At 45.4% G+C, this 16,807-nt stretch overlaps 1 protein-coding gene across 3 annotated transcripts in view; it reads left to right on the top strand.

The window, feature by feature from the left end:
* Window positions 1-16,807, top strand: part of wnk4a (WNK lysine deficient protein kinase 4a) — a 36,382-nt gene that overhangs the window by 9,805 nt on the left and 9,770 nt on the right. For all 3 annotated transcript variants that reach the window (XM_053414209.1, XM_053414208.1, XM_053414210.1), the window contains exons 3-12: window positions 5,385-5,557; window positions 5,778-5,998; window positions 6,743-6,900; window positions 9,358-9,446; window positions 9,965-10,184; window positions 11,606-11,972; window positions 12,606-12,757; window positions 13,124-13,197; window positions 14,948-15,083; window positions 15,471-15,587. In XM_053414209.1, coding sequence (XP_053270184.1) covers window positions 5,385-5,557; window positions 5,778-5,998; window positions 6,743-6,900; window positions 9,358-9,446; window positions 9,965-10,184; window positions 11,606-11,972; window positions 12,606-12,757; window positions 13,124-13,197; window positions 14,948-15,083; window positions 15,471-15,587 — 1,707 coding nt within the window. The remainder of the gene's footprint in view (window positions 1-5,384; window positions 5,558-5,777; window positions 5,999-6,742; window positions 6,901-9,357; window positions 9,447-9,964; window positions 10,185-11,605; window positions 11,973-12,605; window positions 12,758-13,123; window positions 13,198-14,947; window positions 15,084-15,470; window positions 15,588-16,807) is intronic.

The following is a 16,807-nucleotide window of genomic DNA, read 5'->3' as shown; positions in this document are numbered from 1 at the left end:
ATATATTATAGGTACCATCACCTCGTTTCAACTGCGTTCATCACAGAGAGCCTGTTGCAACCAAGCTCCAGGTTGTCCGCCCTTGCTGTAACATGTGCTCTCCCCTGTTTCTCACACTCTCACACATTTTTCATGACACCATCTCCCCCGGGCCTGTGTCCTCCAGGCGTCTTGTGATCTGGCCGTGGTTCTCTGGGTTTTGCCGATGAGGACAAAGTGTTTGTTCCCGTTCAGGCTCCTCTCTCCAGATGCCAATACGCTGGGAGAGGAACAGCTCATATTCTCTCTCTCTCCCCTCCAGCTTTTGGCCGGCCTGCCTCCCCTCGCAGGGTTATTGGACCGGAGGAGGACAGGAATGTCCTCTCGCCGGTGTTTAACCAGAGGTCGCAGGTGCCACAGGTCAGAGCGGTTCGTCAGACTGTTGCAGACGCACCATCCGAGCTGAGTGTCCCAGCCACAAAGGGGCCTCTGTTTCTGTATAATTCACAATACATGATCAGCCCGGTTTAAGTCCCCAAACATCTGACATATAAACATTTGCTGTGCCGGCCTTTCAACCGTTGCATCTCACAATTACAGCATTTGATCCACACCTACTCGCAACTGTGGGATTGTTTGTCTTTGCCACAATCACAAGCTCCACAACACGAGACTGTGTAATGGTGCTCACTGACGAGAGGAGATGAGGCCGATCTGGCAGCAGCAGGAGAAAAGTAACCCAGTCACGGTAATTGCACAATATGAAGCTCGGTTTGAAAGCAAAGAGGATCTGGAGGGAAGTCTTAAGTGGCCGTGCTATTAAGTGCAGAGCAGTTTATAGAAGCCTGAGGTTTCAGGCGAGGGACTAAAAGCAAACAGCAGACAGTTAAAAGATGTTAAGAATAACAAAGTAAACACAAGCGAAGATAGAAGATCTCCCAGCTCGCAAACACACCCACGTCAGTCTCTTCAAACCGAGGTGGTGCAACAGCTCTGTACGACACAGGCTCACACAGACACATGGAATAATAACTTTATTCATACGGCACTTTCCAAAACACACTTTGCAAAGTGGTTTACGCGGTTGGAACAGGATTAAAACATTCGAGGAGCCAGAAATAAAACATTCAATTAGAGTGCATAGCTCCGGCCAGGCCAAGCAGCCGCTCTATGAAACTATGATTAAATTCACTAGATCCTACATCGTTCTTATTGACGTCAGGAATTTATAGTAAAGAAAAAACATTGGCTGATATATATCTGTCATTTAATTAGTATCTGCCTCCACTCCAGTTTCGATTGGACTATGAAATCTATTCACATCGAGGAATCGTCTCTAGGACTAAATGGACAATGAACTTCTTGACCCCCTTGCTATCAGAGCTGGTGTAATCCCACATCGAGCTCTCTCTCTTACTTGTGCAGGTAATTAGCCGGGCGCCACACGTTAGGTCAGGTAGTCAGAGTGAGAGCAGCAGTCAGAGGCTGGTCTGAGTCCTCAATCCGTTTCAGATTAATAGCTCACCTCCCTGCGCCCGCTCCATTTACAGAACACGCTGGGCTTTCCTAGGAAGGAGCACACTGCCGCCTCAGTCCTCACCTGCACTCATCTAAAATGCAACACTGCGCCAGTGTGAGGGCCTACGTGTGTGTTTACCCCGAGGGTATGTCCGTGTCAGAGGGGTGAGGTCAGAGCTGCCCCCCCTCCCCCCCAGGTTGCCTTTGACCTCGATCCTGTGGAGTCAGTCGTCAGCGCCTGGGATGGACAGTGGTCCTGTGACGCTGCTGACGCTCTGCAGGTCCTGTCCTGCATTCTCTCCCTGAACTCTGGTCCTCGTCAGCAGGTCTCTTGACTGTCAGAGTCGGGAGTTATGACCGGCCAGCAGCTCTCTCAGTAATAACTTCATGACAGGAAGGACAGCTCCGGTTTACCTGTCGCCCTTTTAGTCCCGAGAAGAATTCGTACAGAGGCCGGGGCAGAGTGAAATGGAAGCTCTCTGGAATTACACCAGATGTTCTGACTTGTTTCCCCCTCAGTCCTTTTCTAATTTTAACAGCTGATTTTAATGGGCTGCAACGGATAACCTCCATTCATCTATTCCTCAATTAACTGACTAATTGTTTCATCTATATCAATTTCTGAATTTTTATAATAAAATAAGCTGGAAAAATTGACCAACGCGAACATTTGGCCCTTTTTCTTGACTTAATTAAAGCTACATTATCAAAGTTCTGGAAAATCTGTTCTGTATCATCCATTTTTCCCCATACGGATGATTATTATGAACCTTAATACTGTCATTACAATAATTGATGAAATTATGGAGCATTATGGTAATTTGGCCATTATCGTACAATGGGAAACATGTACGTAGAAATAGGATAATTATGTCCTTCAACCCCTGACTTCAGCTTTTCTGATTGGTTGGAAAAGCGAAACTCACTCAAATATATTTGCTGCTGAAGAAGAATGAAAAGAAAATTAACGATGAATTGACCAGAAAGTTTTGCCTGTTTGGACAAAGTTGAATATATATTATTCCTCTGTACATAATGACCTTTTCATAAGGAACAAACAGGCTTGAATTTGAACTCCATGAAAATTATTTTCTTCTCATGGACATATAATATAATAATAATAAGAGACAGAGAGAATAACAGCAGCTATATCCTTTTAATCAAAGATGTTGTCAAATCATTTGATGCCCTGAGCATCATTCTTAACGTGCATGTCCAAGTGTTCAAGACATGAATATAAAACGCTGCTTCTAACCCTTAACACACATTCCTGCAGCCAATAACTTGTATGACTGAATCCATTTCTTTCACTTGCTCTACTTCTCTCTGAGTGGATTCCTACAGATACTGCAGCTCCACCACTCGCTGCCTGGCTGTCGCCCGGAGCCCGGACCCACTGACTCTATCTCTCTGAGTGAAACATCAGTGCCGCAGAGTTACACCACCTGGTTGTGGTGTAGATGTTGGCTGACATGTCGTGTCCATGTCCTGGTTGTCATAATAGGGGCGTTGACAGGGATGTCTTAATGCCAGTGGCTCTTCTACCATCGACACTGCTTATGTAACTCCGCCTATCTGGCACCGAGCCCACGAATTCCCACCACTGGCTGATGCAGACCCCCAACACACACACACACACACACACACACACACACACACACACACACACACACACACACACAACTCCCAGCGGCTAAGAATAAATCGTCTTGCTGAAAGATCGGACTTTTAGCCGCGGCTCACTCAACACACCTCTGAATCTGTTCTGTTTGTGTGGATACACCCACTTGTCTTTTCAAAACAGAGATGGTTTGTTTTTGTGGCTCCCCCCCTACCCCCCCTACCCCCCCGATCGGCCTTCTCCGCGGTTATGCAACGTTTTTTGGCCGGGTTCTGGCCTCGGGGGGGGGGGGGGGGCAGGGGCAAGAGACAGGTGGGGGCAGAGAGATGCAGTCGAACGATCCCGGGGAAAAGTGAGATAGATACGCTGTCAGCAGATCATTCCCTTTACAACTGTAGACACATATCAATAAATCAAAACTTAGAGTTAAACTTTCCATTATAATGAGAGAAATACTCGTGGTCATTCCTGTTATTATTCGGTGGTTGTTATGATGTTTAAAAAGTCTCAGTCGATATTGAGCAACACTTTAAGGCTGGCTGGGTGTTTACTGGGAGGAGGCTTTGTTGTGTTACCCTGAAATTATCCAGATCCGGCACCAATGCGACGCGATGACGCCACCGCAGCGTTAACACAACTCACACTCCGTGCTTGATTTCTTTCCCATTACTCGTTAAACCTTTTTAACATTTTAAATGAACGATTTCTCAGATTTGAGTCGGGGACTGGTTTCGATGAGTCACATGAAATAATCGCTCCAGTTCCCTTTTCATGAATAGCGTTTGTTCAGAGTGGCCTGAGCAGGATTTCTGCTTCTTCCAAGAACTCCCTCAATTTTTATGCATCGCAGTATTTTGCAGCCGGGCCATGCAGCACGCCAGGCCCGAGTGAATCCTGTGGTTTTGGAAGTGCTGTTTAATGCGTCCTACACTGACTCTGTGCGGCAACAGGCAAGCAGCTATCCACGGGAGACGGAGCTCGCTCGCTCCACGGGGGGGGGGGGGCGGTCTTATGTTATCACACTTAGATAATAACCAGATGTCCATCAACCCATAAACCCACTGACTCACTCACCATGGCGTCATATTACATGCGCTTCCTAATACTTCAGAACAGAGATGCGTCGACCTTAAACCTGCAGCGTGTGTAATGTGGACCAGAAAGCACAATTGAATATATGTAGCACAGATTAGATTAAATCAGGAGTAACTAGCTCAGAGGATGCATGTACTGTACGTCTGTATGATCTATTAAATGTCATGTAGGACTCTTCCTCATAGCGGTCGTACACATGAGGAAGAGGCTGCAGCCTGTGTTCACATCATGAACTGATCACTGTCGCCCTAAAAGCAAAGCACTCAGTCAGAAGTCACCTCTTGCTCAAGAGCTCGGGGCCTGTCTGAAGGGTTGACAGGTGACTGCTGCAGGCAAAATGGGGCCTTTCATTGTGTGACTTCATCTGGTCCTGAGACAGTCGGTGCATTAACTGCAGCAGCACCTCCTCGCTCACTGGGGAGGGAGCACAGAGGAAGGGGAGAGTGGGGCGCTCACGTTGATTGTAAGCATAAACATATGCAGAGCATTTTTCCCAGAATTCTGCCTCAATGCAGGATTCATGATCCCCGAAGTCTCCCCGGAGTTTTTCCGACCAGCCACCCACCGCAGACTGAGTTACTCCAGCAGCAGTAAAATTGGTCCATTCATCCAAGAGGAAGCACAAAAATGTCTTTGTTCCTGCAGCATGATTACAGTGTGTGGTTCGGTTTAACCTGGATTTTGGGGGAAAAACCTGCTCCTTCAATCTGTAAAGTCCGACCTCCCCTCGTTGGAAAGTGACTGGGATTATGTAACCGAGGAGGGGTCACCCAGATGGACCAGGCTGTGGTTTCCAGTCCCCCCAGTGAGCTCATTAGCTAAAGAAACAGCGATTTATCAAATTGGTCTTGTGTAGTTGTGTGTTTTTTGATACCTGCTTACGTAACCGGTCTGTAAGATAAACAGTGAAGGAGAGGAGCTCAACCTTCGCTGGGCTGCGACCCCCCCCCCCCCGTCAACACAAGTGCATTTCTGTGGTCAACACAACAATCTCAACCCACAACTATTATAATATTTGATTATGTCAAATGATTTCTTGTTTATTTATTTGTTTTTGAATAACCAGGTTTCTCACACCTCACGTAGAAGTCATATCTCGAATATGCTCAAAATCTAACAGAAATAACAAACAGTCATGCTCATGTCAATGTGCTCTTCTCCGTCTCTGCAGACCCGTAAGCTGACGAAGGCGGAGCGGCAACGCTTCAGCGAGGAGGTGGACATGCTGAAGGGGCTGCAGCACCCGAACATCGTCCGCTTCCACGACTCCTGGAAGTCGACATCGAAGGGTCAGAAGTGCATCATCCTGGTGACGGAGCTCATGACGTCGGGCACGCTCAAAACGTGAGTCAGATTTCCTTTTTGCTTTTAATCTCATGATAAAAAAGGGACCAGACAGAAGTTACTCTGTTCTGGGAAAGGATTCAGGAAGCAATCTAATTTTAAAACTTCCTCTGGGCTGTCAAAATAAGAGATGATTTATTCTTGGACACCGATCAAAAAGGCTTCCTCTCCTTGCTGTGTTCAGATTTGAGTGTTTAATCTCGCCCTTCGTTTGTTTCAGGTACTTGAAAAGGTTCAAGGAGATGAAGCTGAAGCTGCTGCAGCGCTGGAGCCGGCAGATCCTCAAAGGGCTCCACTTCCTGCACACGCGCGCTCCCCCCATCATCCACCGGGACCTGAAGTGCGACAACATCTTCATCACCGGCCCCATCGGCTCCGTCAAGATCGGAGACCTGGGCCTGGCCACCCTCAAAAGTGCCTCTTTTGCTAAAAGTGTCATTGGTGAGTGTGGAGCTGGGTCCAGCGTGTGTTTACCCTCCGCGAATAATTTACACAAATATCAATTTCCACAGATATCTGAAAGAAACCGTTGACAGGGATCTACTGGAGCTGAGCCAACACATGCATCGTGCCACCGATCGGAAGATGTTGAGCTTTTGCTTCCAGTTTCTCCTGCTTGTACATTTTCTTCTTTCCCACGAACGACTCTGTATAAGATGACATAATTGTTTTTTAATTTCAGTGGGAACTTGGCCTTCACATCAAACACATGAAGGGAGTGCCGCTGAATGTTGGTGTCACAACGACTTGTTGATACTTGATTCTTATGATTAATTGATGATCGAATTCAATCCACTAGGTTTTGATTTTCATGGAAATCCTAATCACTGAAGTTCACCACAAGGCAAACATCATCTAGATAAACGTTCGGGCTTGCAGCAGTTATTTTCTTTATTCCGCCTTTTGGCTGTTTGCTTGAAATGTATTTGAAATAATGCACATGAACACAGTCCTCGAAAAATACATTGTTGTATATTTATATTTAGACCACATCCACATAAATACTTTTTAGTTTTGAAACAGCATTTTAAAAGTAACGCTTTAAAAAGCAGATAGGAAAGTTCTTCACAGATCCAGTGTGGGTAGAACGGCTCTACTTAATGTGTGAGGTTAAAAACGATTGATCTAGAGATTTGATTGCATTTAGTTTTTTAACTGTTGACTTTCCCCCCTCTGCCCCGACAGGAACACCAGAGTTCATGGCCCCGGAGATGTACGAGGAGAAGTACGACGAGGCGGTGGACGTCTATGCCTTCGGGATGTGCATCCTGGAGATGGCCACCTCCGAGTACCCGTACTCCGAGTGCCAGAACGCCGCCCAGATCTACCGCAAAGTCACCAGCGTGAGTAAAGGGGGGGGGAAGAGAGGGGGGACTGGCTAATTTTGTTTAATAAAGTAATTGTCCACATGTGTTCGTATTGGAATAACAGAGGAACCAGGATATCTGGTGTGCGGATATCCTGAATGGCTGGAAACAAGTGGGGCCCACATGGAACTAAAACTTTTAACTGTTAAAGGCTCAGATTTGTCCTTCACGAGCTCAGGGTGCAGAACCGTGCCACGCTGATCTAAATGTTTCATAATGCACGATCACATACCATTGACCCACTAATTGCCGGCGTCTTTACCAGTTGAAGGATCCGGTCTTACTGGTTCTGGAAATGATGTTTGAATGGAAAACTGAGGCGACCTATCAACGCTGACATGTGCACAACTTCTGTCTAAGCTCTTTGTTATGCCTCGCAGACTAATATCCTTACAAATGACAGATTTGTTAGGAAATTTAACTCTTTTTCTTTTTATGGTATAATATCTGACTAAGGATGACGTAGGTTTGAATCCCAGCCCAGAACCCACTAGAGCTGTGTACGATTCAGACCAACAGAAAAGGTTGACAGAGACACGTGGAACCGCTCGGAGAAGAAAACAGGTCCAGGAACACAGTAGTGAGATTTGAAAGCATCCAAGCGGTGGCTCCAGGCGGCCGGGCTTCAAGCTGCCAGGTACAGCGGTGATGCCATGGTGGGCAGAATCAGGCGACGGTAGAATTAAATGTTGTGGAAAAGTGTGTCTCACGCTTCGCTCCACAAAGAGGCCAGTTTGTTTCTGGAGTGTGTCGCATATGCAAAACTAACCGAGCCTGACGAAAGCCGGGAAGTGAGAAGGCGACAATGCCAACAAGCCGGAGTGCGTCTGCCCCCCCCCCCCCCCACACACACACAAACAGGACGCCATTATAATGTTCCGTATGAAGTCAGAGAAGAAACCGCACAAACAAATATATAATGAATAGATTCATAAATAAAGGAACGTTGTTTTCTTATCATGGAAAAATGCCTTCTCATATGTCCTGTGTTGCCAAAAAGCATATTTCATAGTTAATCTGCTGCAATAAGGGTCTGGGAAGTTTAATTCTCCCGCAGGTTTTTGGAATCTTTCAATTGATATTTGATTATTTATCTATTTTCTATCTATCATCTGTTTTCTTCATCAAAAGTTAGAATATCAGAAAATAGTAACATATACTGACAGCTCAAACTGTACAGACGGAATAAAACCCAGAGAGTTTCACTTTATTATTATTATTGTTTTCAAGAATAACAGCAAACCCTAAAATGCGAGCAGCTAAAACAAGTTATTATTTTTGGTGCTTTTCCTCATATCTTGAAAATGTGTTCTTCATACTTTTGGCCACAAGGTTAATTCCCTCAGTTGTTTTAAATCAATGCTCAAAGAAAACCACACTTTGTCTGTAAAACCACCACCGTGCTTTATTCTAATATTTGTGCCGGATAATTGCTTTGGTTTTGAACAAAATGAACAAATCAATCAATTTCACTCACTCTGGTCAAGCTGAAATGTGATTCACCAAACAAAGTCAGAGACACCGGCGTTTTCCCCCAGATCTTATCTCGAGCTCTGTCACTACAGGAAAGGTGCGGAGCCGCAAATTAGATTAGAGAAAGTGATTTGTTCTGAAGGTGACTGAGGACACCGGCTCCACAAAGAAACCTCTGTGCTCCTCTTCAGATCCTCAGAATCACATTTCACCACCATAACAGCATTTTGTGATTGTGTTGGTGCTCGCCGGTGTGGAAGGGTCGTATAGTTATTCATTAAGTTGGGTTTATACAGGGTGATTATTATGTAATTCTGCACAGTAAGCGTTTCTTCCTTTGTCTCATTTAAAACAAGCGTGAGTATCTTGAGAAAACGAGTTGTGGTCACAACAGAATAAAGATCACGGTTACTCTGTGACGTGTCGGCCTCTGAATGTGATAGTGAGATGTGTCGCTCGGGCCTGTTTATGTGCAGATCGAATTATTTGGGTGGTTTGAGTGAACATCAGCCGGTTGTTTGAACATCTGCAGGACAAACTTCTCCTTGACCTCGGTTCCTCGCTGCTTTATCAGTGTTGTTACAGGGATCGGAGCTCTGCTGTCATGATAGAGTTCAGAAAACCTCCCTCTATGGTTCATGTAAGAGAAGAATCCTGCCTGAATACTTTTCTGTGAGCTCCAAGCCGCAGCTCTTCTCAGTTATCACATTGTGGGGGTTTTCCATGTGCTGGAACTTGTGGCTGTGTTTTCCTGGTGTTGACATGACTGCAGAGCAGAATGTCATGCTGGCGAGGGGCAAATGTCACAAAGAGGACTTTAAGCATGTAGAGCCACGAGCGCTTTGCTTTGTTCCTTTGACAGAATCAATGCACAGACAGGACATTGTTATTGGTGATGGCTTATTCTCCTTAAAGCATCGGTCTGATCTAATCTCACTCCTCCTCTGATTTCTCTTACAGGGGATGAAACCTGACAGTTTCTACAAAGTCAAAGTGCCTGAGCTGAAGGAGATCATTGAGGGCTGCATTCGTATGAACAACGATGAGAGGTACAAATACAATAATGAATATTTACATGTTTTTCCTGTTTTTAGTCTCCCTATGCTATCATGAAATAATAAAATAAATAAATAAATAATACAAAGAATTGCATGTTTTCTAGTTTAAAGGTTACCGAAATGTTGTTTTCCATCATTTTAACATCAGAAGAAGAGCTTCAAGTTTGAGAAACTATTCTCCTGCAGCTTCTCACTGAGCGTAAAGTGTTTTTTGGAGAGTTCAGTCTATCAAAAACATTCACAACTCTCTCACAGTGCAGCCAAACTTCTCTCTCACATTGTATTCTCTTTATGTTTTACTGAAAACAGAGAGACAAGGTCATTGCAGCCTGATAGACAGCTTGTTTTGTAACTGTCTTTTTTTTTAACTGTTGTGGGCTCACACTCTGATTCTCACAGTTTGTGCTCAATGAGAAAAAAAATTATCTGTGGAGGTTTTGGAAATGAATCTGTCTGTTAATTAGCCAAAGCATCCAAGAGTAAACAACAAAATGCCTCTCTTCCTGCAGGTACACCATACAGGACCTCCTGGAGCACCCCTTCTTCCAGGAGAACAACGGCGTGCACGTGGAGCTGGCGGAGGAGGACGACACGGTGAAGTCGGGCCTGAAGCTGTGGCTGCGCATGGACGACACCAAGAAGCTCCACGGGAAGTACAAGGACAACAACGCCATCGAGTTCCTCTTTGAGCTCTACAAGGACGTGCCCGAGGAGGTGGCGCAGGAGATGGTAGGTCGACCTCCACGGCTCCACGGCTTTCACCGCCCGCTGCCGCGCCTGATCCAGTTTGTTGCAGCCATTAGTGAGGAAATTGAATAATTGATTCCAGATCATGAGATAGACGCGGCTCCAACTTGTCCTCTGCATCCTGGTGTTGATTTATGATTATAGATTTTTATAGGTTTTTCTAGAGGAGCACGACTGGGGATATGGCGCACCACCCCCTATTGTTTTTAGAGCAGTTAGGCTCCAATTGATTCCTCACAAAATAATTTTCATCTGGATGCTTTAAAAAGGGTAATTAGATGCCTGCTTGAAGTTGAGTTATTTTTACTTCTACAGCAATAAGAGTCAGAAAACTAGAATCACACTCAGTAGAGCGTAGAACTCCACCAAGGTCCGACAGTCTCCATTTAAATTCTTGATTTATATTTGGATTCTCAAACAAATTTCACACATTAATATATATCCGTCCCCTAGATAATCTTTTTGTAATTATTCTATAAAAGAATCTGTGAAAATACATATATATTATTTTAAGGGAAACATCCTATCTCACAATCTTAAAGTGTTCCTGGATCCAAACCCCTTATTTGGATTCATGGATAAATGGATCTTCCATGACACTTACAAATACATAAATCAATTTCAAGGTGTTGATTTTTCCTTGGTTAAGTAGATTTTGTCAGAATTTGACTTGAACGTGCAGATATTCACTTGTGTTGATCCTGTTATCGGCGATGCAAACATCATTTCATAGATTCTGAAATGATTAGAGAAATAAATGGCTCTTCCATTTGACCCCAGACAGTAAAAGCATTATCACTAATGCACCCGGCATCATTATAACACTTTTACGGTTCTGTTATGACAGCAGGAACATTGAGATGTGCTGCAGGCCATAAAGACAAATCCTTGACGAGTGTGTCAAGGGCACATGGCTCAACCTTTAATCATCAGTTGGTGGAAATGTGAGAGGATGTCTCAGGAAGCAGCATCTTTAATCATATAATGGGTGTCTGGGTTGTGAGGAAAAAGCCCTCACGTCCTCCTCAGAGGTCACTTTTAATGAAAATACGAGCCACAATTCCTCACTTGTTTATCTCTTTGGGGTAGTTTTCATCAAGATCAAATTTTGGTATCAGAACGGGGACGTGTGGTGCCGGCGTGTTGCTGTAATCTGACCGTGTGCTGAGTGGCATTGTTCAGCCTGAGAGTCCCGCTCTGCTGCACCGGGTGTCACGAGAGGCGCTGGAAGACTACAACCATCAAATCAAACGCTGTTAGAACAAAGCTGATGTAACAGTTTGCGTGCTCAGGTCCTTAAGAGCAACAGATCTGTGTAACGTGTCGACAGCGCATCACGGACCATGACGTGTGCACCCCCCGCTTGTGTTGTGCCCTGACCGTCTCTGTGTGTTGTTGCTCAGGTCGTGCTCGGCTTCGTGTGCGAGGCCGACTTCAAGCTGGTGGCCAAGGCCATACGGGACCGGGTGTCGGCCATCAAGCGGCAGAGGGAGAAGCTGAGGCGGCTGTCGGAGGAGAAGAAGAGGAAGAAGCTGGAGCAGGAGGCCATCGAGGAAGAGCCCGAGCCTCAGCTGCTTTCACCCAAAGTCAGAGAGGTCGCGGCGGCGGAGTCTCCCACCCCGGCCATGACGCCTCCGGCCCCCATCGTGTCCCCTGTCACCAGCTCCGCAGACTCCGGTGTCAGCTCCAACTACCCGGCAGAACCAGAGGAGCCCGAGGCCGACCAGCACTTCCACCACATCCGACACAACAGCCTGTCCTCCGCTAACTGTGAGGGGCCTCATGTCACACCACATAACATGACGTGTGCTGGTTTTCATGTTTTCAGTTCAAAAACAAGGAGGAATATAAATGTTGTGTAGTAAACAGTTATACATGTAGTAGTGGAGGAGAAGTAGAAAGTACATATATATTCTCAAGTCAAGTACAAGCACCTCAAAGTGAAGTAGCTCCACAAAGTAACTTCATGTCGTCCCTCAATGTTTGACCTTTGACCTCAGCTGGATTTGTTTGTGTTTCTCACTGATTAAGCTGAACCATTGTCAAAGCTGCTCAGATGTCAGAGCACATGAGAGGCATTCAGTGAAATGTGAATCTGTGGATAACCGACTCAATCAGGCCCTGTAATGTCACGGCTGTTTTGCACAGATGCACAATCACCAGAAGTTGTGTTTGTAGATATTTAATCTTCCTGTTTTTATCGACACGGCTTCCTGAGTGAATCAGTCGGATCTGGTCTAAGTGAACGGTGCACAGTGGTGTTATTGTCATTGTTTGTGTGTGTTTGTGTGTGTGTGTGTGTGGTATATCTCCCCTGCCTGTGTGTACGGTTCCGTCTGTGTCGGTCTATCAGGCCACAGAGTTGATCACATGCTTATGGTTTTATATCCTTTGTTGAAACAGCTGACTGTGAGACGGATGGCTATCTGAGCTCCTCTGGGCTCCAGGATCCGCTGGAGGCCGGCACCTTCAACGCGCCCGCGACCCCCCCCAGCGTGCACGCCGGCTCCCCCACCGTAAGCGCCCCCCCCATCCCGGCCCTGCGCTTCCCCTCGGTGAGTGGCCGCCATAAAGAGCGATTTCCAAGATTTTACAAGACCTCGTTAAACGACATAACTCAAATCAAATACAGCGCTGACACATATGCAAACAATATATAACTATAAAGGAATTGAGTACGTGGGACCATAAAGATGAGGGAGACACTCCCTGAGGAGGAGTGAGAAAATAGATGTAGTGTGTATTTTTGAAGTAAACTGTGTAATTTGGAATGACTTTAAATACTTTTGCACTCAAGAATAAGCAGGTGGAAAATGTTTCATGGCTACTATCTGGTGCTGAAAACCTCAGAAGTAAAAAATAAATGAATCAAAGTCTTTCTCCATGTTTACCTCCTCCACATTCCTCGTTTCTATTCAAAGAGCATTGCAGTCTCCAACAACACGGAACACGGCAACTCGGAGCCCCCGAGCGGCTTCAGCTCCCCCGTGGACAGGTAAAGCTCCTCACCCCCCCTTCTTCTCTCCTCTCTCACTCCTCCTCCCTTTCTGTCGAGGATTCGAGGAACAGTGGACTTCAACTTTCTCTTCTTTATTTAAGTCAGAGAGTTGAAAAATCTTTGTATGAATCTAGCAGAAACTTCCCAGGTTTTCCCTCTGCTTCTGCTTCTCCTCCTCCTCCTCCTCCTCCTCCTCCTCCTCCTCCTCCTCCTCCTCTTCCACATCTGTGGGGCTGTGACAACAAGCTCGAGGCAGTCGACCGGCTCCTCTGTGTTTTTATTGCAGCGAGGCAGAATGGACCCTCGCAGGTTTCTGTTTGCTTCGGCCTCAGATGTTGCGGAGGCCCTGTTTTCCATGTTGGTGGGATATAAGGAAGGGGGGGGGCTTTATTCTCGGCATGAGAGCTGATAATAGATGTGTAGACTGTGTGTGTGTGTGTGTGTGTGTTTGTGTGGTGAGGGGCTTTCATCATTGCTCCATCTTCTGTTCAGACAAGGCAATGTTTCATAATTATATTGCCCCCATTGACTGGGACACTTTCTAATTCTAAAACTATTGTTTTCATTATATATTAGTTATGACCACAAACAAGGAGATTATTCATCAGTCTATGAACTTTAAAAAAATAACTCTTTGACCCAGGGTCGAGAGGTCGCATGTTCAGAGCTCAAATATATTTGGAAAGAAAATAAAACAGAAATCTGGACCTTTATGATCAAATTATATTTAAAAACTCTTGTCAGTTCATGTATGTGTGTGTTATTAGTTTTTCACACTTGTCCATGATGGACTGAAATAAATGTCCAGTCTAGTTGAGTGTCCTGTTTCACAACAGCTCAGGACCCAAAACTATTAACTATCCAGGAACCAAACTTACTCCTAGTTGCTTTATTCTCTGTCCTCTGACAAAAGCCCTGGAATACTGATGAGCAAAAAACTGTTCTCAAAGATCCCAAAATAGAGAAATGAGTTTAAAATACCAACAGATATTATTTGTTGAAATTTCCATTTTAGAATGGAAAACGGGCTTAAATTTGAACTGGAGTTACCCGAGAGGTGGGAGGTTTTTAAATAGAGACGAGTGGACGCAGGCCAAGCAGCAGGCCTGTTAATGTTAGTGAATGTTTGCAGCCAGCGCTGCAGAGCCGGACCGTGGGGAGTGTGTGTGTGCGTGTGTGAGTGTGAGTGTGTGTGTGTGTGTGTGTGTGTGTGTGTGTGTGTGTGTGTGTGTGTGTGTGTGTGTGTGTGTGTGTGTGTGTGTGTGTGTGTGTGTGTGTGTGTGTGTGTGTGTGTGTGTGTGTGTGTGTGTGTGTGTGTGTGTGTGTGTGTGTGTGTGTGTGTGTGTGTGACCACAGCGAACTGAAAAGGCCCAGGAGACGCAATTAGCTAAACCGAAGCGTTAAATAAAAAAACACATTGAACATTCTCCAGTTCCCTGAAACCTAAAACTCCTTCATTGTACAGATCGCGTGGACTTTAGACGACACCACCTTCCTATAGAGTCTGAACAGACCCCATTACGTTGTATTGTTTAACTTTGAGTGTTTACAACCACGAGAAACACATCAAGACATTTGCGAGTGCAGTTTATCCGTATGTGTGAGGCCTGGATAATCAGCCATGATAGATATTCACATCCCGTCACACCTCTGTTGCGAATGATGGATTGACTTTGATGTTGCTGCGTGAGGGAACGACTCAGTTCACGTTCTAACCAGTAGCTTCTGTCATTTACCCCCCCCCCAGCTACGCCTCTGACGTGACCTCAGGGTTGAGCGACGGCTACGAGGGCCTATCGGAGAAGGGCGAGAAGACGGCTGGCAGGCGAACCGCGGCGAAGCTGTTCAGGAAGAGGGTGCGCTCCAGGCTGCGCATCACAGGGGTACGATAAATCAAAAGCTTTGTGGCATCACAGTGCATCATAAACAGATAAATCAACGGGCAGGACTGGATGAGCGGAGGCATGATACACGGTGATGGCTCCACCCGGGTTGTGCAATGTTATCAGTAGCTATGCTGTTCCAACCGCAGGACGTCTCCTCTGATCAGGACACTCTGGAGGCAGAGACAAACACATCACGCACAACCACATGTTCTACAAAGAGCGCACAGTACAATGCATGTCACAGACTCACACACACACACACACGTGACATGACATGTTTGCTCACATGTAAACATAGGCACAAAAACATATTTCCCCCCCCCCCCCCTGTGTTTGAGTCAGAGAGCAAACAGACACCTGTCCTGACCCTGTCCCTCTCTGCAGCTCTCTGATAAAGTGGACCGGGTGGTCGAGTGTCAGCTGCAGACGCACAACGACAAGATGGTGACCTTCAAGTTCGACCTGGATGGAGATAACCCTGAAGACATCGCTGCGGTCATGGTGGGGATCAGAGATCATATTTAGAATATCAATAATATAACCATATTGACCATTGTACTTTTGGGTAGATATAACCTAAGCTCATAGACTCAGAAAAACTTTAAATAAGGAAAACTCTAATTTTTAAAATAGAAATATATGCCGTGGAAGTTTTAAGATAGTGAATACAGCAAAACTTTAACTCACTGTGTTAACATTAGCCACTAAAACCAAATGATCACACCAAATTACATAATAATAACAATCAATAATAATATTTGCACTTATCAAGTCAACTATCCTCCGTATATTCCAATTATACATATATGGGTCGACCATAGCAACATTTATTACTGCTCATATTATTTTTAAAGTATAGAGGAGACACCAGATCTGTGACTGAGCGTGAACATCACATATATCAGACAAAGGCCCCTAAGGAAGAATATAGATGAAATTAATGGGTTAACAGTTTTCTATGGAGACGGAAACATGAGGTCACTGTGTCAGCTGATGCGTTTTGCAGATTCCTGTGTCACAGTCGAACGTACACATGATTTATTCTTCCCTCTAGTTAACAGTCGTTTTGTTTGTTGATCTGAACTGTGGCTGATATTTAATCTGAGTCACTGAGAAGTGAGTGACGCAGGCTAACAGCCAAGCCCCCCCCCCCCCCCCCCCCCCCCCCTGTCATTATCTCTTAGCTTCATTAGAGGGCGAATGAGATGAGGGCCTGAAGAGGCAGCATGTGCAGCACCACTGAATTTACTGTTTTCCTCACCCTCTCAACAGTGGGCTTTTGTTTACTGAGTCCTGGCACAGTGTGTGTGTGTGGGGGGGGGGGGGGCTTGGCATCACAACAGCCTCCGTGGTTAAATGAGCTGAGTTACGCCACGCTGACAGGAAACGGTCACCACACCCCTACCCACAATTCACAGCAACACTCAGAACTGTAGGAATATGCAAAAAAACTCAAAACCTCTGCATATAAACTACTGCATTGTGGATTAACAGGAGATGATTCATGTGTTTTTTCCTGAGAACAAGTAGCTGATGATTGTAGGGGTGTGTGTCTGATTGGGTGATGAGCACACAAACAGACATCCACTATACATGGAGACAAAATATTTACTCCGGCAGTGTAACTAAGTGCAGTTTAAAAAAAGTATTTTGACTCTCTATTTCTTATCTATTACTTTACTAACACGTTTTTGGCACTTCCGGTACATTTCCTGATAATA

This window comes from Pleuronectes platessa, chromosome 21, assembly GCF_947347685.1.
Source record: "Pleuronectes platessa chromosome 21, fPlePla1.1, whole genome shotgun sequence".
NCBI lineage: Eukaryota > Metazoa > Chordata > Actinopteri > Pleuronectiformes > Pleuronectidae > Pleuronectes > Pleuronectes platessa.
The sequence above is the reverse complement of the archived record's forward strand: the minus strand, read 5'-3'. Positions and strand labels throughout refer to the sequence as shown.